The following is a 26420-nucleotide window of genomic DNA, read 5'->3' on the forward strand; positions in this document are numbered from 1 at the left end:
TAGAGGTCTCACAGCATCCTCCTGTATGATGGTCTCTCTCTTTCCCCAACAAGTAATCCTATGAAGGAACATCCTATGGGTCTTCCTCAGCCTAGTCTTTACTCCAGGAGACAGAGGGCTAAGCTCCTTTATCATTTTGTCCTTGCTAGATCTAGTTTGTGCTGGAATAGGCACAGATACAGTTTTCCATAGCTGGTTAGCAAGTTATTTATGATTCACTCGGGCCACTGGCTGGAACATGGTCAGTGTGCCAAATCTCAAATCTTTTCGTTGCATAAGGGATGATTTATACAAGTCAGACTGAAACATAGTGTAACACTTTATTCTGTTATAGGGTGCATATTCCCATAATCTGCACTTTTCAAGTTTTCTTAGAACTTTTATGTTGTTATTACAATTTTCTGAGTTCTGATTGAATTTTCAACAACATTCGCTTTCTCAGGAATGCTTAGTGTATCTATTGACCTTTTACTATGGACCTGTCATGGAATATAGAAGTCCCTACCTATACAAAAACAAGCAAAAATTGCTTAGGTCTTTCTTTGAGGGGCCTAGGCCCACTGTAGCAAGCTCTTAGGAGTTCCTATAGACAGTATTATTAAGTGCTTGCAGGCTGATGTCTGATGGAGGAAGTAACTGATAATCTGCCTCTTTGGAAGCTCTGATTGCTTGGAAATAAGAGAGGGTTTATCGTGGTTCTTACTAAGGCCCAGTAGTATTTAAAAAATTGTTGCTGGTGGTGCTAAAGTACGATAAGCATAGTACTAGAGTATATTAATTTCCTGATACTGGCAATATTTCCTCCTGATCCCTAGAAAAGACTAATAGGATTGTGTATGCCCGTGGAAAGAAACCCAATCAAGTGGTCTTTTATGGAAATTTACAATGGCCCTCATTAATCAAGTGGGTCACCAACGATATGGTAACAACGGAGAACCGGTAGGGTAAGAAGTTATGTTTTACTCTAGGAAAAAACATCTTAAAGTCAAACTGTTGAAATCCAGGCTTTGATCTACAGCCTGGTTTTCACAGGTGAAGGATAGTACCTGATGGTCTTATACTGCTTTTAGTATTAAGAAGAGGTAATACGGGTCAAAGAGATAGACACCGTTGGATTCTATTACTTTGCGAACTACAACCCTAGTTTTCTAAATTCCTAAAACGTCTTTTTCTCTGTGTTCTAGGCAGTACTACTTCAAGCGTGGTCCACGGATTGGCAGCTTCAGTATCAGCTGAAAGCTTGCTAGAAATGCAAATTCTCCAGCCCCTACTGACTCAGCTTTTCTGGAGTGGGACTCCAAGAATCTATTTTAACAAGCTCTCTAAGTGTTTCTTATGTACATTAAAGTTCGAGAAGCACTGTTCTAGGGCATCATATCCTGAAGTATGTTTTCTGTGGGTTTTTAATAGGTGCCATGCCAAAAATGGTTCTAGTCGTTGTCATATGAATTTGGAAAATGTTGGGTTAAGCAAAGTTAAGCTTTTAATTTTTTTGTGGGGAGGACTACCAGATTCTGCAGAGCTTTTAGTATGTTACTCTACTACTCAAAAATCTCCATTGTATTTCCAACACACTTAAAGTAAAATCCAAAGTCCTTATCATGATCTGTGAAGCCGTGCATGATCTGGCCACTGCTGACCTTCTGATGTCATTTCCTATCTTTGTTGCTCTTGCTTACTGCATTCCACCTACACTGATCTCTTAGCCAGGCACACTCTTACTGTAAGGCCTTTGCACCTGCTGTTTTCATTGCGTGGAAATCTTGCATCTCTGCTCAAATGTATCTTCTTCAGAGAGGGCTTCCCAGGTCGTCCTATACAAAATTGTAGTTCCTGTCACTTCACTCCGGTCCTTTATCCTGATTTATTTTTCTTCATAGCTCTCACTACTGTCTGACATTTACAATATTAATGTTTGTTGATTAGTTTACCATTTGTTTCCCCCACTGGACTGTTATTAGCTCCATGAGGAGTTTGTTCATTGCTGATACTTCAATACCTGGAATGGTGCCTGGCACATAGTAGGTTACTTAAATATTTATTGATGAGTTAGTGAACAAATGAGTGAAGAGAGGAAATTGTAGAATAGAGAGTAACAGCAGTAGGATAAAGTGTGGATGCCCAAGAATAGTGTGTGAGCCTCCCAGAAAGCAAGATAGAGAGGATACTTGCAGGGCTTGGTCCTCCAGGGTCTTGAGAGTCAAGTCAAGTCACTATTATGACTGAGACTAAATCATTGATCATTCCCATTCCCCACTGAGGCATGGGGAAATGGATCTCATGTATTTTTGCCTGTAATCGTGGAACAGTAATGACCATTTCACACAGAGTGGACTCCCAGTTGGCTCTCCAATGAAGTATTTTCTTTAGTTCTTTTCTCTGTCGTTTATCTGTCCCTGGGAAATCATTCATTTTCATGACTTCAGCTGTTATCAGTAGACATTGGCCAAATTTCTGTGTTTAGTACCCAAGTTTGTCTCCTGCATTTTTACTGCCAGTTGTATATGTCTACTTGGATGTTGAATTAGCACCTACAGACTCAAAATATTCAGAGCTAAGAGTATCATATTCTTCCCCAAAGCATTTTCTTCTCTGATTTCCTTATGTCTGGTTAATGGCAGCAGTATCCTCACAGTCTTTGAAACTAAAAACCATGGGGGTATTCTAGAAGTCTCTAAACTTTGCCTTTTCTCATTCAAACAGTTGTCCAGTCTTGTCGATTACTTCCAGTGTTTCTTACATCTGTGTTTGTTTCCTTTTTTTGTTTTGTGTCCACCTTAACACTGGAGTATTATAATAACCTCTGAACTATCTTCCCAACCCTGCTTTCAATCCATCTTAAACAGATTCCTCAGCCTGACTCTTAACAGTACTGCCCAGTATGGCTATGGCTTGTCCATACAGCTTTATGTCTACTATTTCCTCAGTTCATTTCTCAGATCTAGCCAAACTGGACCACTTGTTCTTTTTCTGATTCTTTCTGAGTTCTTCTATTCTTATGTCTTTGCTCATTCTGCTCCCTCTGACAAAAAAGCTTTCATTATCCATGTTTATTAGCATCCTGTCCATTCTTTAACACCCATATCAAATATCCCCTCTCCAAGACAGCTTTTTGATACCTTCTTTGAGAAAATGTGCTTTCATTTCTTTTTTCAATATCACTTAATGCATAAGATTTTGGCACATTATACATCATCTAAAAATTAACTCTTGTTCTTATTTTACTCCTACCACTGTACTAAAAAGCCCCTTGAGGGCAGAGCCTTTGTCCTAACTCATCTCTTAATCTCCACAGTACGTACCTAATGTGCATGTAGCGACTTGAATTGAAATACCTTGACTCAAACTATGTTTTGTAATAGCTATATCATATATATCATAGCTATATCATATATATCATATATCAGTTATATCATAGACTAAAAATGTTCACTGGATGGGGAACTCATTAAATGGTCACATTCACATTCAGGCATTTTGGGAGTGATACGGCCAATATCATTAATGATTTGACACAGAAAAGGTACAAGAAGGTTAAATGGTTGCCAGTGCCACACAATAGAGGACCCAGTACTCTCAAGTCCCAGTCTGCAAGTCTGATTCAGACTTCTCTTTATAACTCTCCCTCCTCTGGAAATAGCAATTGCTGTTCATCAGCTTTTGGGCATGTAAACTGCTTGGAGCAAGGGAAACTGGGAGACTTTATCCATTTATCCTCAAGAGATAAATTCAGATTCAGATGCCCAGGTCTCAGAATGAGACATCAGGCAGTTGCCTTGTCTGTTTCTAAATCTGGTGGCTGGGGAGCAATCCAAAGAGAGTCTGCCTCCATTCCACCCACCCAGTCAGTCACCCTCCCACAAATCCTGCAATCCATTTGAACTGATGGAACTCTTGTTAATTGCCTCTTATTGGCCTGTTACAAAGTGAAGCATGGGGAAGAGACAAAGCTTCCCTATTCACCTTTTCAGTGGGCAGCAGGGGTCTCTGCAAAAATAGAGAACCTGGGGCCCAGGCTATTCATTTTTGAAAGTTAGGACAAGATCTTCCACCATTCAGAATCCCACATTATAATCACAATATTGCATCCTGGGAGACCCTGTCAACTTCTCAAACGGTCTGCTAGAAATTGAGTCTATTTAATAAATTAGCACTACTTATAGACTTTTTTCCCCTTTAAAGTGATACACACTTTACATTTTAATTTCAGTATTTTTTTCCCCATTTGGAGGAAAGAGGGGGTGGGAAGGGGGGGAAGAGAGAAGAAAGAAAGAAAGAAAAGAAAAAAGAAGGGAGGAAGAAAGAGAAGGGACAGTGCTTTTCATGAAAACATCGGTTCTTGTATTTATGTTTTAGGAAAGCAAAGGGGAGGCAAGGACTGCAGCCTGATAACTGAACTTTCTGTTGAGAAGTCCCTGCTCTCCATTGGGCCTTAGCTAGGTTTCAATAATTATTGCTCAGGCACATCGTTTTGGAGCTTTGCTTTCTCTCAGACTTGTACACAGTTCTAGGAAGGGTTGTTGCCAAAGCCGTCATGTGATTTATTGACCCTCCACTGGGACAAGGGGGAACAGATATAACTTTGTGATTTTATTATAAGGAGGCTGGGTTAATATTTCTAGGTGAAACAAGCTACTATACCAAGTTCAAACATCTGAAGAGGGAGGTTAAGAAACCCTGAGTGTGGGGTGTAAGGATTATTCTGTCCTGGGGCTGTACAGACGTCGTCTGAGGCAGGGAGCAGGAGAAGAAAGGACACATTGTGACCCATTTCCAACACCTCCTGTGTGTAGAGGCGGAAGTTCCTTGCCTGCAGAGGGACACGCGCGGAGGAAAAATAGGAGAGTTACAACATGGCACTTACATAAACAACACCAAACTGGCATAAAACATCTAACAAAATTACCCAACTTCAAGCTTGGAATTTTTATACAACATAAATATTAGGGTTCAGTCCATTTAATAATGCTATATAAAATCAAGATTTAAGGCAGTAATGTTCCACATAAACTCTGAAAACAACATTTATGCTTCTTATAAAAGCAGAAAATGATTGCATTCTGTGGGCTTTTCAAAATGATGAATATAATTACATGAAGCAACAAAAATGGATTGAATTAAAAATCCACTAGTTTCAATTTAAGTTGGTTAAGGGGGGAAAATGTAGTTTCTGGCCAAGGACTGAGAAAATTTTACAAGTATCCAAAAAAAAAAAAAAAGTATGTACTCTTAGGCAGTTAGGCAGCCTTCTCCCAATATGTATACGTAGCCCAAGAGTCACCAGTGAAATATGAGCTGCTTCAAACTTTCTAAGCCCAAGAAACCCTTTAATGGTATCTACTGTTGCAAGTTGAGCTGGTGTTTTTTTTCCTCCTCCTGAGTACATGGCCACCCCCAGAATAATCCAGTTGCTCCTCTAGTGTCTTTATAGCATCTTGTGCAATTTATTCGTCATCAGTGTTGGCTGTTTTGGACTAGGCTTGCAATATTGACTTGTAATCAGAGCAGTACCCCAATGGAAGAACACTCTCGGATAGACTCTTGCCTCCATGGGTCAGAGGCCAATTCATAGTTGTCTTTCTGTTATTTAAAGAGAGCCAGTCACTCCTGTTAACAGTCTTCCTGTTTGCAGGCTAAACTTGGTTTATTTTCTGTGTGTATAGGAATAGTGTGTGTGTGTGTGTGTGTGTGTGTGTGTGTGTGTGTGTGTGTGTGTGTATTGAGTGGGGAGAGATGGTAAATGTAGGTCCAAAAAAAAAATCCAACCTAATGCTACATGATGTTAGCTTACTAGACAGAACCTAATAAACTTTTACTCTTCTGTGCCTACAGGGTTTTTTTTTTTTTTTAAGTTGCTTATTGGTGAAGGTAAGATTTGCACATCTTGATTTAGACAAGACAAGTGATTTTGACAGTGTGACAAGTGATTTTGACAGTGATTTTGAATTTTCTGTTTGTGGAAAGATAACATGGCATAACCTTGGCCACTGCTCTAGACTTAGGCTACCAATAGTCTTCTGTTCTTAAGTAAATTATTTGGAAATCTAACCATACACTTATTTATTTACTTATTTGTTTATTTATTTATTCCCCTTGCTTCATGCTATCCTGAAGCTGAGACGTGATGTCTTTCAAGGTGGGTTAGCCAGTTATTTTTCCTTGTCTGACCAAACCACAGTGAAGTGGGCTCTGGGAACTTTGGAAGACGTCAACATGGAGGAGCTAGAGAAAAGGTACAGAAGTGCAGTCTGTGTCCACTTATAGGCATCAAATTGAAAATGTGCATGTATGTGCAAAGTGGTATGTAAATAAATGAACAAAATATGTATACATATATTTTTTTACCTCTTGAGTTTTACCCCATAATGCAGTTTCCATGAGCTATAAAAAGAAGATAAAAACGGTAAAGAGTAGTACCTGGTGTAGAGGTATATTGATCTGCTTAAGGAGAGCTTTCACTGCCATCTGGAGCTCGTAGAAGAACAATTGCATGGGGCAGTCAGAAGTATGATCCACACTTTCCATAGATTCAGAGCCAGAAAGCTTTTGGACCAATTCCCACTCCTCTCTGTATGTTGAGTCAAGTTAAAATTAGAAATATAACAAAAGTTCAGAACACAGCTCAGAACATTTTTACTGCATATGTCCAGAACCTGAATAACCAATTTTTGGTGGTTAAAACTTGATGCAATTCTTGAAATTTGAACTTTTTTTGCCACCCAAATGGAGTTTAAAATGAACTCTTTCTAATTTAAGCTTATTTCACCTATCAAACCACATACACCTCAGAACAGCAGGTCTGATTTGTAATGAATCAGTTTTTGAGATTGGAGCTTTGAAATATTTTGTAATAATTTCCTGTCTTCATTTTTCTTTTCCTGAAGATCCCCTGTAAGTTCTAAGACCCTACATTTTACCACAGGGGCATCTGCTGGTTAATTCAGCAGTTGGGTAACCACAGGACTCTGGTCCAACTCAGGCAAGAAACCACATGGCACGTTTCAACCCTGGCCTGTTGTGATCGTGGGTACTATTTTGGTTTCCTTCCCCTTCCAAAAGCTTGAGAATCACAAACAGGAACAGCAGACAATTCCAATAAAAGGAACCAGGGGACACACATCACTGCTTCCATCCTCCTTTCAAACCAGTCATCTGTGTCTTTATTCTGCATGCTCTACAATCCTTCCTAGTGAACTTTTCCAAATGTCCTGCAGAAGGGAAGGGAAGAGAATGGTGGTGGGAGGAAAGCACATCTGGTTTGTCCCCCAAAAGCTGCTCTTCAAAAGGATCTTGAGAAGATCAAGGTAAATGCCTCTTGGGCAACACTGTTTCCACAGGTATTTTAGCACAAATCTCTAAACATTCAGTTGGCACATTTTCTAACTCTGCAGGGAGCAGCACTGTGCTCTCAGGAGCAGGCTAGAGAGGCAAGGAAAGCCCTCCTGTTTTGGGATGGAAAGAGAGGAGGTGCTAACATATGTTCCCACCCTTGTGAAAATCCTCTGAGGGCTCTCCCTGATGGGTTATACTCACTGGGGCTCCAAGCTAGGAGCCAGAAAATGAAATGGATTGTGACATGAGCTTTTCATCAGAATACACTCTCTTTTAACCAGCTACCCTCTTAGAAAAGTTTCTGTTTTCATGATATCAGTTTCATTTCAATTCCCACACTGGAAAAGACTATGGAAAAATCTACCCTTTGTCTCAATAAGAGGAAAAAAAAAGAAAATTAAATCCTGCTTCAATCTGGGCATACTGTTGGCCTCACAAATAATTGAAATCTTTGAGAACCTGCTTGGGAACTATATCTTTTCTTCCGTCACTGATACCGGACTAAATGAGGGGTTCTGACTAGCGCGAGTATGCACAAAATCTGAAGGACCACATTGCTAAAATATTATCTCTAATCAAATTAGAAGATAAATTACCAGGAAGAATACCATGAAACATCTACCACTAATCAGTTTAGTCTTTAAGGATGAGGGAGATGGAACTGGAAGAGCGAAGGCTACTGGAGTCTTTTGTAAAAATGAAACTTGGATCCTTGGCAAATGGAAATTAGTTGGTACAACCACTAAAAGATAGAGTCTAAACCTTTAAGACACAAATCTAGAAAATGGATGAAAGTAACCATTGCAAAATCAACCCACAAATGAGCCTCTTGGGAAGGACTGAGATAACTAATGCTGATTGTAGAAGTGGCCACCAGATGGCAGACTTAAGTCTAGGTGTAGTTGGTAAGTGGAAGAGAATATGGCAGCTAGTGAGTTCTCTGAAGAGACCATCATCATCATCATCTCCTTCATTGTCATCAAGTAGTATTTAATAAACATTGTGAGATACTCTCGTTAAAAAGCTCTTCTCACTTTAGGGACCAAATTTTAAATGACCAAATTAGAGTCTCCTTTGGTTAAGCAAATCTGTAGGTGCAGCTAGAGCCTAAGGATCTAAATTGTACACTGAAGCTTGACAAACTCTTTTTCAAGTTCTTTTTCTTTTCTTGTCTGTTCTTTCCCTTTTCTTTTTGTGTTGAACACAGTTCAGTTCATTTTAGTAGACCTTCAGAGGTGTACTAGAGGGCTAGCGGTAAAGCTGAGTCAGATTACCAAGACTGGGCAACTTTTCCAAAGTTAACAGTAATTCACCATAATGCCAAGTCATAGAGCAATTTCCAGAAGGTCAGGCCTTGTTACTTCTTTTCTTCCCTAGAGAACCATAAAGAGTGTAGGAAACATACAAAGTCCTTAGGCCAGGGGGTTGGGGTGGGGGGAGTGAGGGTAGGGAGGGTCCTTTAAGGTTAAGGGGAGACCAGTTACTCTACTAGAAGCCATTTACACAAGTGATTTTTTTAAATGTGACTTTTTAGGTTGTGGAGAAAAGATATTGGAAATAGCAGTGCTGAAAGAAAAGGGCATCTGTTCATTAACCTGAATGTCAGTGGTTGCATAGAGGAAAGTGAAAGGATAGTGTCCCCTTTAAGTGGGCCCACTCCTTCCACCAGTCTATACTACAAGCCCTCCTTATCCTAATGTTAAAACCGAGCTGTGCCTTTGCCCCAATGTGCTGGCCCTGAGGACATCTCATCGTAGAAACTTCACTCAGTTTCTTCACTCAGAAACTTCACTTCAAATGTTACTGAAAGTAACATTTCAGTTTCCTTCTGGCACATCAAACCCATCACTTAGCCATTGTTTCATCATGAGGAAAATCTAAACTCCTCACAACTTACTTGGAAACGTTATTGTTCTCACGGATCTTCACATGGCAGAGAATGTTAGGCAACTTTTGGGTAACAAGAACTTTAATTTGATCCACAGAGCTACATAGCTTTAGGTAACCCAGATATAATCCAGGAGAGAGACGCTGATGACTCCTTTTGTGATAGGAGAGAATATCCTGTAGGATGAAAAACAAAACAAAAAACACATTAAAAGGCAATCTCTTTTCATTTCTTAGGTACACCATGTCACGAATTAAAGGAGCTGTAGCTAAGTAATTAGTGAGAAACCTTGGATACCACCATGAATGTTGAGAATGTGTTGGTGGTACAGCCAGTCTTACCTTCAGGAGAATTCGCCTCCAAGTCAGGTATTCAGCCTTTAATATATTCTGCATGCTTATTTTCCTCAGATTTCTGTTCCACGAATAGGTGTGTGGGTTGTGATTGGGAATGGTCTGGTGGTGGTGGAGGCAGATAGATACTAAAGAAAAATAGAATTCATAATTTCTGTCCTTGAAGGGTTTATTGTTTAGCTGGGGGAAACCAAATTGCAAGTGCAAAAACTGACAAAGCAGTATAGGAAGCCTCATTATTTCAGGATAATTGGTGTCAGGAAAAGGATCAAACTTTTATAGTAAGTAGAAAAAAAAGGATTTGATTGATCTGTTATCTTGAAAAATCAAGCAATAGCAATAGATTTATTTATCTTATTAACATTCGAGTTATAATCACTAATTCTGAGAATGAAGAGAGAATCAAGTATTGATTCCTGGGTTAACATTTTAGACTAAATTGTATGATAGCTGAAATGCTGTTCCTAATGCTTGACTTTCACAATGTGATCATGAAGAGAATAATTTTTGCAAGAGTATTTGAAGGCTCCATATATTTTTTTCTCTTGCATTAAAAAATTTGATATTCAGGTCATTCTCATAAAATCCTTGTTCATTGTGTGGTCTTCAGTTGTTAACTGGCCTACCATTGCTAGATTCTCAATTGTCAGTAACTTTGCATGTGATTTGATTAGTCTCCATGTCATCTTCATCAGCTTCACAAAATTCTGTATCTTTTACAAGATCTAAAAATTTACCTTGTAATAGATTTGCATTGAATTTGCATTTATTGTCACATCACAATATTCCATAGGCAGCAGAGACTGAATGAAGTTGGTGCAATTGGAAGTGCCAACCTAGTTAAGCACAGAGGGGTGTTTGAATGGAGTTTTGTTTTCTATGTGGTCAGTTTTCTAGTGAACTTTTAAGGTTGTGACTTTTGCTTCTCTATATGACTGCAGGAACTCAGGTAATAAATACTTGGTAATACAGACACTCCCTCTCCCGTATATCAGTAGGTAAGACTTTTTATACATTTGGGCAATGTAGGGGGTGAAACAGAGTAGGAGTGATGACTCAGGAAACTGATTACAGGGGAAGGATTTCTATAGGCCAGAGTTTAGCCTAGTTTTCAAAGGGGGTAAAAAAGAGGGAATCAACTCTACCACTAAACGTAGGGAAGGCAAAAGAGAAGAGGAAAAAAAAGAGTTTCAACTTACATAGAATTCAGTATGGAACAGAAAGGTATGAGGTCTTCCTTGACAGTATACTCTGAAGAAATGACCCCTCCTCTGTAGAATTAACCATCGTTAACATCTAACATATGCTATTGTGTATTGTCTCCTTTGTCCTGTCCTTATCAAACACATTGAGTTCCAGGTACTATAGGAGACATTGGGGTTTCAGGTGAACCTTATATGATCCCTGCTTTTGAAGAGGTCAGGAAAGACAGATGAGTAAAGGAATGATCACAATATATCAAAACCAGTTTATACTAGAGGCAATGTAGGCATACAGAGGAAGGAGTACTTAACTTATATTTTTCTTCTTTTATGTTCTTCTCTTGAACTAGACTATGAAATTAATGGCAGGGCTTTTTTTTTTTTATTGCTTTGTCTCCTTAGTGTCCAGTACCGTTTCTGTATGTAATAGGTTTGCAACGTGTGGAAATCAGGCCTTGTCCCTAAAACAGAATGTATGAGAATAGCAGAAGAGGGACAAAATAAGAATGGTCACAATTGGAAGGAAGACATAACTAGCATGTATAGAAAAGCAAAGACTAAATAACTTTTAAGATATTTGGCAAAGAAATAGACTAGAAAAATTTGACTTCACAATTAAGAAGGAGGGAATTCTTATTAATATAAGGAGATTGATAAGGCTGAAGTTTTTCATCTTGTCTCTTCAGAACAGATCGCAGATAATTAGTTGACTAGAGGAAGTTCAGTCAAGGTGAAGTTTTGAGAAATGAGCAGGTAGTCAAAGAGAGAGAAACAGTTAATGAGAGAAGGAAAAATGCAAGTATTTAATCAGCAGAATTTGACGATGTGCACCCTAGGGGTGCTTGCTGTACAAGCAGATGTGGCCACAAACCCACAGATCATTATTTCTGAGAAGTGATGGAGAACTGGAAAGGTCCCTAAAGACTGGAAAAGGGCAAATATGCCTATCTTTGAAACAGGAAGGGGAGAAACACAGAATGACGCTAGTAATTAAAGACCACCAACTTATAGATCTTTGGGAAAAATGAGAACAAACCATCAGTCAATCAATTTGCAGTCACCTAGGAAACCCTGAGACACTAAAAAGGAGTCAGCATGGTTTTGTGATGGGCAAATCATACAGACAGCTTTAATTTCTAATAGCAAAAGAACAAGATCCATAGACCAGGGAGTTGTCTCCAGTATAATCTGTTTCACTAGATAATCTGGGAAAAGTATCAGTAGAATCTTGACCGCATGGCTTTAATAAGCTGAATATCAGGGTTGAAGATTTGTGGATAATGGGGATAGTCTGGGAATAGTAGGACATACTGAGTGATGGCCCAGTAGAGACTGGTCCTGAGAGCCAGTCGGTTCATCATGTTTATTGATGTTCCAGACAAAGAAATGAAGAATGTGTGTATCGAATTTGTGGGTCCCAAATTTGGTGTGGTTTTGATTTTCTGGAAAATAGTAATAAAGCTCTGAATGACCTTATGCATTGGAAAAATAAGCCTATCATAATTAGGGTTGAAACGTAATAAGAAAATGTGCTTGTGAAGACCCAAACCCAAGAGTACAAATATAGAATGGGTATGAGTATAAGAAAAAAACATGTGGGGGTCAGAACTGACCACCACAAATAGAATGTGAGTTAGGAACATACTGTGGTTATGTAAAAAACAACACCATTCTGGGATGGAGTCATTCACTCTTTCATTCAATTTTTTTAAAGACTATTACTGAGCATCTACTATGTGTTTTCCTGCCTTTACGTAGTCATTTACCCTTCATTAGTCAGAATGTTTTTGGAGCCTGAGAAATGCATGGGAAGAGAAAGAAGCTGTCCTATTCACATAATCTGAGGTACATTAGAACGGCCTCCTAAGCCAAATCAAATGCCTGTGGGTTTATATATTGCCTGATTTGACCTCTAACCTGCATTTCTAGTCCTACTTCCACTGCAGTCCTCTTGTGTCTCTTATCTCCAGCCAAAATGGATTGCTTTTTCCTTCCTCATACATAGCCTAATCTCTCTTCTTTGATTCTTTGTTGGTTCATGAATTCACTCATTCTACCAACTTTTATCGAGCACTTACTATGTATCAGGCATTATGCTAGGATGTTAGTGACATTAAGATGAATAGGACATGATCCTTCGTTTCATGGAACTCGTATTTCAGTTTGTGAGAGAGACATGTGAGCAAGTTTTTCTTAACCCAGTATGATAAAGGTTGTGTAAGGTCCATTGTGGACCCAAGGGAGAGTGGGATCTACTTTTCCAGCTTTTACCTTATTTTTTGTACCATGCCCTCTATTTAATTTAATTCTCTATTTAATTAATTCCTTCCTTCCTCCCCTCTTTCCTCTCTTCCTTTCTCCTCCCTCCCCCCTGTCTTTCTCTCTCTTTTTCTTTTTTTCTCCACCTGGTAAACTTAACTTACCCTTCATGGCTCAGCCAAATGTCACCTCTTCTACAGCGCCTTCCCTGATATTTCCAGGTAGAATTAATACTTGCTTTGTCTGTGTTTTCATAGTACACTGTTTGTGCTGCTAGCAGGTTCTGGTTTAATTCTGCCTTGTATTACCTTGATTTGTGTACAAGTCTGTCTCCCTCCCTTGACTGAACTTGAAAGAAAGGACCTTGAGTTATTCATTTGTTTTTCCTATAGCACCTAGAAGAGTTCCTGGCACCTAGCTGGTGCTGAAAAAATGTTTATTAACTATGAAGTGAGAGGCCCAGAGGTAGTGGGGGTCTGGGGCTGAACCTTTGGGAGAGAATATGTTGTGTTGGTGCAGTGACCAGGAAGGGTATACCCTTCTTCTCTTCATTGATCAGATACCCTAAGAGCTTGTTAGAGGAACAATATGTAGTTGCTTTTCCAATAACTACAGGGCTTTTGTTTTGTTGGATAGGGTATGGAAGCTGAATTGTCCAGGGTTAGCAGAGGTCATAAAATGGTGGCCTGTGGCCCAAGATTATATAGGCTGCCAAGAATGTAAATTTTCTGAATCATTTTCTAACTTTTAAAAATAAAGAGATTTTATCCAAAACTCTGGACTTTCAACTTCTCTTTAAAAATTGAAAAGTATTTCAACATTGGGACCACTTTCTTCCACTGCAATTAGCTGAGGCTGAATAGGGCTGTTCTTTAGCTGAGACAAGGGCTCTTCAGATTACTATAGTCTTTGTTACTTCCACTTTTTTTTATATTGACATATAACTCACATGCCATAACATTCACTCTTTTAAGGTGTGAAATTCAGTGGTTTTTACTATAGTCACAAGGTTGTGCAACTATCACCGCTATCTAATTTCAGATTATTTTCAACATTCCAAAAAGAAAACTCCCATTCGTTAGCTGTCATTCCCCAGTCCCTCCTCTTCCTGCCCCTGGAACCACTCATCTACTTTCTGTCTCTATGGCTTTGCCTGTACTGGATATTTAATTGTGTAGCATTTTGTGTCTGGCTTTTTTCACTTAGCATAATGTTTTCATCCATATTAGCATGGATCACTACTTCATTTATGGCTGAATAATATTCCATTATATGAATACATCACTTTCGTTTATCCATTCATCAGTTATTGGACATGTAGGTTGTTTCTACTCTTTGGCTACTGTGAATACTTCTGCCATGAACATTGGTGAACAAGTTTTTGTGTGACCCCAATTGCTTCTTATATCCAGCCCAGTTGACTCATTGCCATTAATCTTCCTGATTCCAGTAGTTTTTGATCCCCACGTTAGGGGTTCCTTGGAGGTAGAGAGAGCAGGCATGTGCAGGAAAAAAGCAGAAAAGGGCAGAAGAGATAGTAGGTCCTGGGCACCTCAGGTGTGAGAAGATGCTGGGTCCTTGTAGGTAACAAGAAATGCCTAAGGAGATCAAGGGAAGGAAAGCAGGGATGGGAGGGAGATGGAGAGCAAGCTTCACCACAACTTCTCTAGGATCACACTTTTTTTTTTTTTTTTTTTTTTTTTTGCGGTACGCGGGCCTCTCACTGTTGCGGCCTCTCCCGTTGCGGAGCACAGGCTCCGGACACGCAGGCTCAGCGGCCATGGCTCATGGGCCCAGCCGCTCCGCGGCATGTGGGATCCTCCCGGACCGGGGCACGAACCCGCGTCCCCTGCATCGGCAGGCAGACTCTCAACCACTGCGCCACCAGGGAAGCCCTAGGATCACACTTTTAAAAAGGATCTGGAGAAAAGGACAGGGAAGGTGTGTAAAGCAGCATGGCAGAATGGGAAGGGCACCAGGCTGGGAGTCCGAAGACTTGTGTCTTAGTCCCACAGGCTGCTTTTTCGGCTGATAGGACCTTGGTGGGTTACTTCCCTGAAATCCATAGCTTCATTTATGAATTGGACAGAAATTTCCCACTCAACCTCACTGGGTTTTCATGAGGATCAAATGATATAGATGTGACAAAGTGTTATAAACTTGAAAGTGTAGTACAAATGTGAGAGATTAATCTTCAGAGAAAACTTTACCTGGAGGTTTCCAGTTATTGAAGTGACCCCTGAAGATTATGGTCAGAGAAACTCAGCACCTGAGAAGGGCCTTTCTGTTGGAAACACAGTTGACCTTTGAACAACATGGGTTTGTACTGTGTGAGTCCACTTATACCTGGATTTCAATAAATATACAAAAATATATGTGTGGAACATTGTGCACACTTGTATTGTGCTAGACTTGTATCGAAGTGGATAACCTATCCTTACATAGGCAAAAGGTGAGTAATATTTAATGTAAAATTAATAATGTTTTAGTTTTCTTACTGTTTTATACCTTTTCTTTCAAAGAATTACATTACCATACAGTATGCCTGTCTCTTGTAATTGGAGAAACTGCCTATCAGCCTATCATCACAGGTAAGTGGTTTTTTAAAAAAAGTAACAATGTTTCCAATACTGTATTATGAATGTGACTATAATACTGTATGCCGTAAAAATTTTATGACCATTCATAAGCGTATAAAGGCTAGGCTACCGTGAAGCAGTTGTATCAGTTACACTAGGCAGTCATACTGCTAAAATGCACTATGCAGTCATACTGCGTAAAGCAGTCATACTGCTGCTTCTTTATTATCAATGCATGAATTGTTATACCTCTAAATAAATACGAATTTCTTTTTCACATTATAATTTTGGGGGGATCAAAAGTTATATGTGGATTTACTACTGGGGGGGTGGTGTCAGCACCCCTAACCCCCATGTTGTTTGTTCAAGGGTCAACTGTACTCTGATTGCCAGTTAGTTTGCTCAGGGGGATTCTAACTTGTCTGTAATAACTCTCTTTTCCTTCCCAGGCAAGTGTGGGAAGGATTTCTCTCTCCCTTCCAGATATGTGAGAGAGGCCTGTTATGAAGGTCTGGGGCTTGAGAGGGTCAGGAATTTGAGCGGGTTAGACCCTGGAGGTTCCCTGGGGCCTTAAAGGATTAGTACATTAGTTATGGGCCCAGATTTTGTTAAAGCCCTTATCTGTTTTGAAAACTGCATTGTGGATCATTTAGTCTTTATACAATTTTTCCTTAGTCCTTACAAAAAGGTAGAAGAAGTAGTGAAATGACTGAGCCAGTACCTAGGGTCTCCTGGGAGAGTACAGATGAGGAGGAGATGGACTGGGTGTGCCCTGAGGGAGAGCCTAGCATTGGTTGGATTTTTCTGAGTAGAGAAATAATAAAAATAACTAACATTTATTGAGCACTCACTTTGTGCTACTCTTCTAATGCTTTATGTACTTAACTCATTTACTCTTCATTAGAACCCAGTGAAGTAGGTTTTGCAGAGAAGGAAATACAGGAGGTAAGAAATTAAGTAACTTGTTCTAGTCACATAACCAGAAAAGGTGGAGTCAGGAATCATACCCAGTCAGCCTGAGTCCTAAGTGGTGCCTCAGAATGTGGTGTGATGTAGCAGAAAGAAGCTCAGGCTTCCAGTCAGAAGGCCTGGTGGTCATCACTCTTATGACCCTGAGAAAAAAGAGTGGTTTGTGGCCTGGAATTGTGGGAATTACCCAGCCTGCTTTGGTCAACCACCAAGACCTATCTCTATGTTGAATTGGTGGGGCTACCTCCTGGCATAATTAAATGTTAAGTCTAGTAGTAACTGAATACCGCCCTAATAGTTTTATTCCCCCATTTCCTCTCCAGTGTAAGACCTGTATGGGAAGGAGGGGAGAGAGAAAAAGTAGAAGGAGAAACAAGGAGAGTCGGGGGTGGGTGGGAATGACATCAGGCAGGAATGTGCCAGTCAGCGGGGGTACATTTTCCACTGGGATCCGGGTGGAAACCTGATCTTGCCTCTATTTTTGGTCTCCCTTCTCTAACAACTTTTTGCCAGATTGGAATTTTTCTGCACCTGTAACACATTTTTAATGTAATAAGTCTAGGAGAAACCAGGTATTATATCATGCTGGGGCCTGTGCTGTGTTTCTAGGAGCAAAGGTAGCCCAGACTCCAATTTATCCCTATAGGGGATTAGTGTATTAGTCACCCTGTAAAAGCTCAATTTATTATGATTTTTAAAAATGTTTCTTTTAGCACTTACTTATAAAAGGTGAAGAGGAGAACCACGAATGTGTCTGTGTTCCCTGCTCCCACCTACACACACGCACACACACACCCTCACCCTCTATAAATTTCATATGAACCCAAATTCCACGAAATCAAATCCAGAGGTATTGGCTTTGACCAATTAGCTTGCCTTTGCTACACTGGACTTTATCCTGGTCTGGGCCAGAGCAAGTAATAGAAAGGTGAGATTACTGTACTAAGCCACCGCTCAGTGGAGAACGAAAGTAAGTCAGCAGGCTGGTTACTTAGCTGTTTAGGGTGATCTGAGGGGTTACCGGGCCAAGACTTGAGTTTGGCTTCTTTGTCTGAGATTGAGCCCTTTCTTCCCCATTCCTCCAGATTGGCTGTCTTGTCGATATATGCCATTGGTTGTGTAGGCCTCAAGGTAGTTGTTTCTCCTAGCTTTGCCACCTAACTGGAGAGCTCTATAGAACTCATCCCCGTCACTGGGTTTAAAAGAAGGAAAAAGAAACAGCTTGAAGCCCATGTTTTTTTTTTTTTTTTTTTTTTTTTTGCGGTACACGGGCCTCTCACTGTTGTGGCCTCTCCCGTTGTGGAGCACAGGCTCCGGACGCGCAGGCTCAGCGGCCATGGCTCACGGGCCCAGCCGCTCCGCGGCATATGGGATCTTCCCGGACCGGGGCACGAACCCGTGTCCCCTGCATCTGCAGGCGGACTCTCAACCACTGCGCCACCAGAGAAGCCCCTGAAGCCCATGTTTACATAAGAACATGTGAGGCAGTGTGGTGGCGTGGAGAGAGTGCTGGACTCAGGAGCACAAGATACAGGTTTGTATCCTAGCTCTGCCATCCAGGTTAAGAGACTGGACCTCAGCTGCCTTATTTGTGAATTTTGGTGGCTATTTAGTTCTCAGGTGACTCATCTTTTATTTCATCTCCCATCCCTCACTCATTAAAATCCTAACTCCTGCCTCCAAATGTGATATAATATAGCAGAAAGAAGCCTGCTTCCAGTCAGAAGATGTGAGTTCAACTTTCAGCTCTGCCATTTTCTAGCTGTGTGTCTAGGGGCAAATCCAAGTTTGGTCGGGCCTTAAGCTGATACAATTTTTTGTGCTTTTCTTAAGGAAAAGAATACAAAATTATGAATGTGAAGTTTTTAGGGCCTTGGAAGGGGCTTGTAGAAGTGACGAGCTGATTGATGCTTTTGAATCTTTCCTATGTGTGGAATACAAAGAGTGACATGTCTCTGGACCTCTTCATTCCATTACTGCATATGTAAATGGCTCTTGATACATTTCACTAGAGCCTCAATAAGTGTGTTTGGAACTTTTATTAGGAAAATTGAAAAGACTACATACCTGGATGGTTATCAGTAAAATGTCTAAGGCTGTTGGCTCCTCAGGTGTTGAGAGAGACTTCCTCTGGCTTTGCAGCTTTGAGATCTGCATCCATTTGCCATTAAAAAATGAATAGAGCATCTCCACCTCTCTGATGGTGACTATGAGGATGTTTCCATGCCGGTCTTTAATGGGTTCATAGTAAACTCTTCCCAAATTGTGTGTCCCAAGTAAACTCTAGAAACAAACAGATTTCTGGCAGCTTAGATGATGTGCAAACAAAGCAACATAACTGCAGCAAAAGACACTGAATAATTATCTGATGTTTCTGAGAAGCTGTTTTTTGGTGGTTGTTGTTGAGCAGACTTAAACCTATAATAGAATATGTAGTATCATACAAGTGTACTTAACAGAAGCTCAAAGAAAATGTCTTCACCATAAGCCTGCAAAGATTATAGCAACAGGCACAAAAATTATGTTTTTTTTAAAGCAAATTTAATATCTGTAAATATCTCTTACCCACATAGACACACCAGCACATAAACCTCAGTTACCAGCACTTGAAGAGAATCCCAGATGTTTTAAAGAAAAATGCCTGATATTTCAGGTATGCTACTTGTGGAGTTTTCAAGAGATCTACAGTAAGCTGGTATGAAGTGGGGTTGTTTAAAATGAAGAAGTGAATTGACAATGTAGCACATTGTACAGGTCCCCAAATAACTGCACATTCCCTTCAAGATACTTTAATTGGGAGATTGGCCTGGTTTGACTTATCTGCATTTCAGAGAGTTCTGTTTATTTAAAATTTTGTTAAGATTGTTTGTGAGCTAGGTCAACAAGGTAGACAATACGTTTAGAAAGGTGAGAAGAGAAGGATGCCACGTTAAGTGTGAAGGGGCCCAGGTAGATGTTATTAAAATAAGCAGTTTTACAAATAGGCAAGGTTTGAAAATTTCTAACTTAGAGCACTGGAGGAATAGGATAAAAATACCCTTTTACTTTGAATATCTATAGCTTTCTGAAATAATTAATCATCTCAGAGCTCCTGGCTGTTATTTTTGTGAGCTCACATAAATGCTGACAAGATAACCTGTTAGCAGGAGTGCAAAAATAGAACTGGAATTTGTGAAAGTGATAAGGATGACCTAAAAATGAATGAGCCAGCTGATCAGTATTCACATTTACAAAAACAGTGGAATGTTCCTCATAGGTAGGGACTATGTCTTTTTTTTTCTTAATTTTCAAGGACAGAACACATAAATAAGAAATTTCATAAATAATTTTTGACATATTATAAAAATTCACTTGGCAGGATTACTGTTTTTAAAAATGGCCTAACTACTCAGTCAGATTATCCCTTTCCAACAATTAACTTCTAAATCATAGAGAAGTAATTGGGTAAGGCTTTTAATCCAGCCCTGTGTAGTACTACAGTCTTATATAAAGCAGTTTGCTGCAAAGTAGTACTGGCCAATCAGCAATGGCATGCTGGTAAACTGGCCATCAAAAAAAAAAAAAGCCTTGATATATAATATGCCAATTTCTGTGGTGTAAATACTCCCACAGTACCCTATTTTAAGCTACCAAAGGTTGTGACAACAGGCTTTGAAAATCTCTGAATACTTAACTGTTGGCTCTCCTAAGTGAGTACAAGTTGGCTCCAGCACATTACTGCTGTTAAGCCTTTAGTTATTCTGGTGTTGAGTTTCAGGACTGGCTGCTGTTCATTAACACTTGGACTTCTGAAAAATGACTTACTCTTTCTGGCCCTGAGTTTCATCATCTAATATTAAGAGTCCTTACAGCTCAGACATCCCTTATGCTAATCCTTACCTTATAGAATGATTGGTGGATTAAGTCAAGCAGTGTATGAGAAAGTGTTTTGTAAACTTTCAAGCTTGATACAAGTAGGCAGGGTATGGGCTTTCTTTAGTGCTCCAACTGGAATTCCACCCTGGTTTATTCTTACTCATTTTCAACACTCAGCCCAGGTTTCACCTTCTCTGGGAGGACTTTCTCAACTCTCATAGGTAGAATTTATCATCTCCTTTTTTGTCCCCTACTGCTTCGTGTACCAACTTATATCTTAGCATGACTCTGACTTTCCTGTGTGTTGATGTACTTGTCATGAAATCATGGTTTTTTAATCTGTCTTTCTCTGGGTTCCTTGCACAGTGCCTGGTACATAGTAATAGCTCAAGAAATTTTTGTTGACTGAAGTAACATCATTAGGACACTGGAAAATTTGATTTGCTTTGGATCAAAGTGGGTGAGTGGACATTGAATGAGATGGTCATTTCATTTAGGCAGAGTTTATTATCAGCGATTCACTGTTAGTTTTGGATATGTTGACTAATGGTCTAAACAAGAAGCACTAAAAGTCTTCCTGAAATTCTTTATTGATAGCAAATTGGGTTGGATAGCTAGCTCTGGGAAGAGCCCAATTTAAAAGAGGAATATCTTTGTGAAAATAAGTTGCAACCACGTTCTAAGGGGGCAAATTTGGGGTTCTTTAGTGCCTAAAGGAAAATCACACCATGTTAATACCTGTCATGCTATGCAATCAAGATTAGGAGATCTGGGAACCCTGAGGATTCTACAAGGTAAAGAGAAATAAAAGCCATCTGATGGCTCACAGGAATGCCTCTAGGTTATAACCACAACAAATCACAGGGCTGTCAATAAGCGCCCTAGACAGATGCACAATACTTAGAGACTTTTATTCAGTTTGGGGTGACATGGGAAGTCGAAGGAGGTCTGGTGTAGAGATATGAAGGCCTGGAAAAGAAGAGTAAAATTTTGGGGAAACCTTTCCCCCTGCCTTGAAAAATGAAAGAAACATAGTATTCATGAATTGTTACCTGGCTTTAGCTCACTAACACTCATTTCTAAAAGCAGTAGAGGAGGAATCTAAAAACATGGTACAAATGAACTTATTTACAAAACAGAAATAGAGTCACAGATGTAGAAAACAAACTTATGGTTACCAGGGTGGAAAGGGGAGGGGAGATGAATTGGGAGATTGGGATTGACATAGACACACGACTATCTATAAAACAGACAACTAATAAGGACCTACTGTAGAGCACAGGGAACTCTACTCAGTACTCTCTAACGACCTATATGGGAGAAGAATCTAAAAAAGAAGGGATATATCTCTATGTATAACTGATTCACTTTGCTGTACATCTGAAACTAACACAACATTGTAAATCAACTATATTCCAATAAAAAAGAAAATAAAATAAGAGTTTGCAGAAAAAAAATAAAGTCTGTGGAGGAGGAAAGTTGAATAGAACCGAATCTAGTTTCAGGTTCTTCCTGTATTTTGAGGATAAGTAGTTGGGGCATCTCTCAGTGTAAGAGGAATATACCCTTCTGCCTCTTGGGGCCTCTGCCATTTTCCTAAAAGTAGGAAAAACAATGTGGGGTCTTGGCCACTTATAGGCTTTCTAATATTATTATTATTATTATTATTTTTTAATCCTAATGCTGGCAGATACTTATCTCTCCTGCCTGGGTAATAGTAATTCATACTTTACCTTCTTCCAAATAAAATTTAAGACCACTTCTCCTAGATAGGCTCCAAATGATACAGAATAGACTTTTACCTTTTCTTTTTTAACTATAATGTATATAATTTGTTCTATTTAAAATTTTTGTCTGCTTTTTGTAAAATGAATGCACACTAAGATGATGAAATATTGGAAAGTATACAGGCTTTGGAGTTATATAGATCAGGGTTTGTATCCAGACTCTGCTACTTCCTATTTGTGCAACCTTGGGCAAGTGATTTTCCCTTTCTAGGCCTCAGTTTTATCCTGTGTTAAATGAATATCAATAATAGTACTTTCTCATTATGGTGTGGTGAAGATAAAATGAGATATAGTTTGGAAAGTACTTTGCAAAGTGCCTGGCACTTACTCTGTTAGATAAATGAAAGTTGTTTCACGATTATTATTTATTATCATGTATTAAAGAACCTTCGTATGTATAAAAGAGATAACTAATGAGAACCTACTGTATAGCTCAGGGAACTCTACTCAGTGCTCTGTGGTGACCTAAATGGGAAGGAAATCCAAATAAGAGGGTGTATATGTATACATATAGCTGGTTCACTTTGCTGTACAGTGGAAACTAACACAACATGGTAAAGCAGCTATACTCTAATAAAAATTAATTGAAAAAAACCTCCCTATAGAGCAGAAACTGGAAAATAAGGCGCAGGATGCACAGCGGTTTGTATGCACTTGATGAAGGTAAGTCAGGGTGCCATGGAAACAGAGGAGAGGGAGAAAGATGGCAAGGAAGGCCTTTGTGTGCCATGATAAAATGTCTGCGCCACTCTTGAAAGAGTATGAGTCAGGGAATGACATGGTCAGCATCTTTTATTGGCTACTCTAGCAGGAGTGTGGAGAATAGGTTGGAGGGTGTTAAGACTGGAAGCAGGAGGATGACTTTGGAGGCTTTTGACATAACTGGAGTAATGAAGCAGTGGTAGTGATGCTGGAAAGGGGGGGAGAGTAAAATGAGATATACCATAGGTAAAGCAATAGGACTTATGTATGGCTGATGCCAATCAAGCTATTTAAGAATGCCTTTTAACTTTTCTCAGGACATTGTAAGACATGTTAGATTAGTAAAGAGACCTAAAATATTAAGTATAAATCTCCCCAAATTTATGTTTCTTCCTCTTCTGAAAAGTTTTTTCTGTGCCTTGTCACCCCCCACCCTTCCCCCCTACCCCCCAAGAAAAGAGTGGCTTCAGTATTTCTAGACATTTTCATTTTAAAGGTCAGCAAGGAGTTTGGGCGATAGGTATTACAAAAAAAGATGAAAGTGACTCCTATTGTTTAGGCAGGTGGTGCTCTGACCTCTGATGGGCACTGAAAGGGGTAACTGTTAAGTACTACAAGGCACTGGTCACTGTGCAGGGCTGGAGAGCTCTCCAGGTGGTAACTGTGGCATGAGGTACGTTGCTGTGATCCCTTTTCCCTTTGGTTAGATAAAGTACCCTCAAGTGTGATCTTAGGGGTACAGGGGTTGGACTGATAAATACATTTATTTATCCAGCCAGTACTTATGGATGATCTGCCACATACCACACATGGGGGATAGAGTGGTAACCAAGGCAGATACATTCCCTGAGCTCAGGGACTCACAGTCCAAGTTGGTCAGTGACCAGATAATGATACAAATAATTAACTAATGGTATTATGATCACCATTCTGAATGAAGAATGCAAGGTGCTATGTGAGTGATTCACTCAATTGGGAGATCAGAGAAAGGCTCCCTGAGGAAGTATAAAAATGAAGCTGAGATCTGAAGGATATGTAGGAATTAGTGAGACAAAGAAGTAGAAGAGGATTCTAAGCAGAGGAAACAGCATTTAAGCTAGCAGAGGAGACTGAGAAAGACAGGCCAGGAAGGTGGAAAACTCTGGAAAGTGTGGAGTCATGGAAGCCAAGGGATGTGGCAGTTTAGAAAAGGAGAGCAGGGCCAAGTGTATCAAATGCTGCTGAGATGTCAGTTGCAAAGAGGATTTTAAAGTGTCAGTTGGATATAGTGAAACTGAAGTCATTGGCAGGGATGGATCCAGGTTTTGTAGGGGCCTGTACCACACAATTTTGGGGTCCTCTTTAAGACAAAGAATACAAAATTACAAATATGAAAGTTAGGTGTAAAAGTGAATTTTTTAAAAAATAAAAGTGAATATTTAGACTGAGAAAGAAAATCTCCCCCAATACTGGAGCATTTGGAATTTCTGATCCCGTTTCCCTCCTGGGTTTCTTTAGGCAGTTTAGCACAAAGATGGTAACCCAACTTCCCCTCCCTAAGCGCTCCACGACTCCCACACTCACAGGGGATCATGCAGGTGAGGGGCCCCGAAGCTCAAGCTTTATGCACATCATCTGCCTCTGATTACTGGTGGCCTGAGAGAGCATTCTGGTAGGCATGGTGGTAGCAAAAGTCAGGGAAAGAGCTTAGAACTAAATGGGAAGTGAGGAAGTAAATGGAAAAGGAGAATGTTGGCCACTCTTTCAAGAAGTTTGGTTCTAAAGAAGAGAAGAGAGATTGGTAGTTGAAGGAGGGAGTGAAGAACTGAGATCCAGAGCACATGTGAGGGATGAGCCTTTGGTAGGAGGAGTGGGGCTTTTATCTGTTGGAATGGGGGGTGGGGAGGAAGAGAAAGTAGCATCGGTGCAAGGAGGCTTTTCAATTTGGCAGTGGAAAAAGAATTATTTCCCATTTACTTTCTTAATGAGTTATATAGTAAAGTGTCACCTGATGTGGGGATGGAGAATGTGGGGAAGGGGAAGAGACGTGGTAGAATGGAGAAGGTTTTAAATAGTTGCCTCGTACTTTGGCAAAGTGAATTTAGTAGAGAAATGGAATGTGATCACCAGGTAACCTTACATGTGAGAATTGTAGTCATGAATTTAACATAAAACCAGTCATACCTCACCCCCCCTTTTCACTGATGCTTTTTCGGCAGCAGCGTGCAGCTACTCTAGTGTAGACATGTTGGATTCATCCAGGCTTGGACTTTTTTCCAAATAGATAATATGGAGGGAGACAGTGGCCAGAAATTTAGAGGATTTTCAAGGGAGTGATTATGATGGGCTAAGTAATCTAAGCTAGACAAGGAGGAAAATGACCTCAGAAGGGGGCTGATGCATTATGAAAAGTGATGGGTGTCAGTGCCTTGGGGGGCCAAATCCAAGAGCTGTTGCAATGGAAGTAATAGTTGAGTAGGGCACACTGACCATCATGGCTTCCCTCTAGGCCCTCAGTGTTTAACTGCAATGGTTTGTGACAGCCTAACCCTTCTCATGTTACTGATATCAGATGAAGGTGTTCTAGGAAGCCTCTAATAAACGTAAAATAAAGAGCCCCGTTTGAAATTCTAAAGTTGTTCAGTCTGTGATCTAAGCACGTCTGGGCTGTATGGTGGGCTAATGGGAGGGTCCATTACGGACTCCTGGGAAAGAACTTTACTAAGGGACCAAGGAGCCTACTGGAAATGAAGTTTATCCTAAAGAAAGAGGTGTTTTTGAGGTATAGTGGCTTGATCCAGCTCAAGCTGGTCAGTGATGAAAGGAAGAGGCCCTTGGAGTTCAGCACAGTCATCATGGCCCAGCTCCAAGAACTTCTTGAGTTGAGGAGAAGATCCTGTAATCAAGAGTGGGTTGAAATGGAGAGCACGGTTTTTTAAAATCTTCCTGAGGACAAAAGGCAATATACCGCCCATGCAGTGGAGTATAGAACAGGAGGTTTAAGGGTTACCTTTCAGAATTTATTATAATAGCAAGACAATAATTATTATTATTGCAAGGAGTCAAACTATTGCATGGGTCAAGAAATGAAATTCTTGTAATTGCAGGTGGGGATGGAACTGTAGAAAATCTTTTTTGTTATTATGACTCTATTTTTATGCTTCGGCTGGTATGGCCTGGCTGAACACAGCTTATGTAGATTCCTGTTATGTGTATTTCTGGGGTTGATGTAACTGACAGCTTTGTAGGTAGATACCCATCACTGATAAAGGCTCATCGATATCTTAAAGGCCCCAGTTCTATGTTGCAGATGTTCTTCTGTGCTAAGAAGCACAAATTCAGATAATATCAAAACAAAACAAAACAAAAAACAATGAAAGGGAAACCCAGAAGAGACTGATTAGAATTCAATATCATTTCTAGGAGGGGCTCTGTAACCTACAAAGATTCTTGCAGGGCTTGGGGACCTGATCTGATTGGGTTAATAGTACAGAAGGATTAAATTCAGAATTAAA

General features: G+C 40.0%; 1 protein-coding gene across 1 annotated transcript in view; it reads right to left on the minus strand.

Moving 5' to 3' along the window:
• ANKFN1 (ankyrin repeat and fibronectin type III domain containing 1) overlaps window positions 1-26420 on the minus strand; it is a gene marked incomplete at its 3' end in the record, with an annotated part of 414694 nt that overhangs the window by 27330 nt on the left and 360944 nt on the right. The window contains exons 14-17 of the mRNA XM_079725196.1: window positions 18650-18865; window positions 9230-9396; window positions 6418-6568; window positions 4642-4810 (exon numbers count right to left, since the gene is read on the minus strand). Coding sequence (XP_079581322.1) covers window positions 4642-4810; window positions 6418-6568; window positions 9230-9396; window positions 18650-18865 — 703 coding nt within the window. The remainder of the gene's footprint in view (window positions 1-4641; window positions 4811-6417; window positions 6569-9229; window positions 9397-18649; window positions 18866-26420) is intronic.

This window comes from Hyperoodon ampullatus (assembly GCF_949752795.1).
Source record: "Hyperoodon ampullatus genome assembly, chromosome: 19".
NCBI lineage: Eukaryota > Metazoa > Chordata > Mammalia > Artiodactyla > Ziphiidae > Hyperoodon > Hyperoodon ampullatus.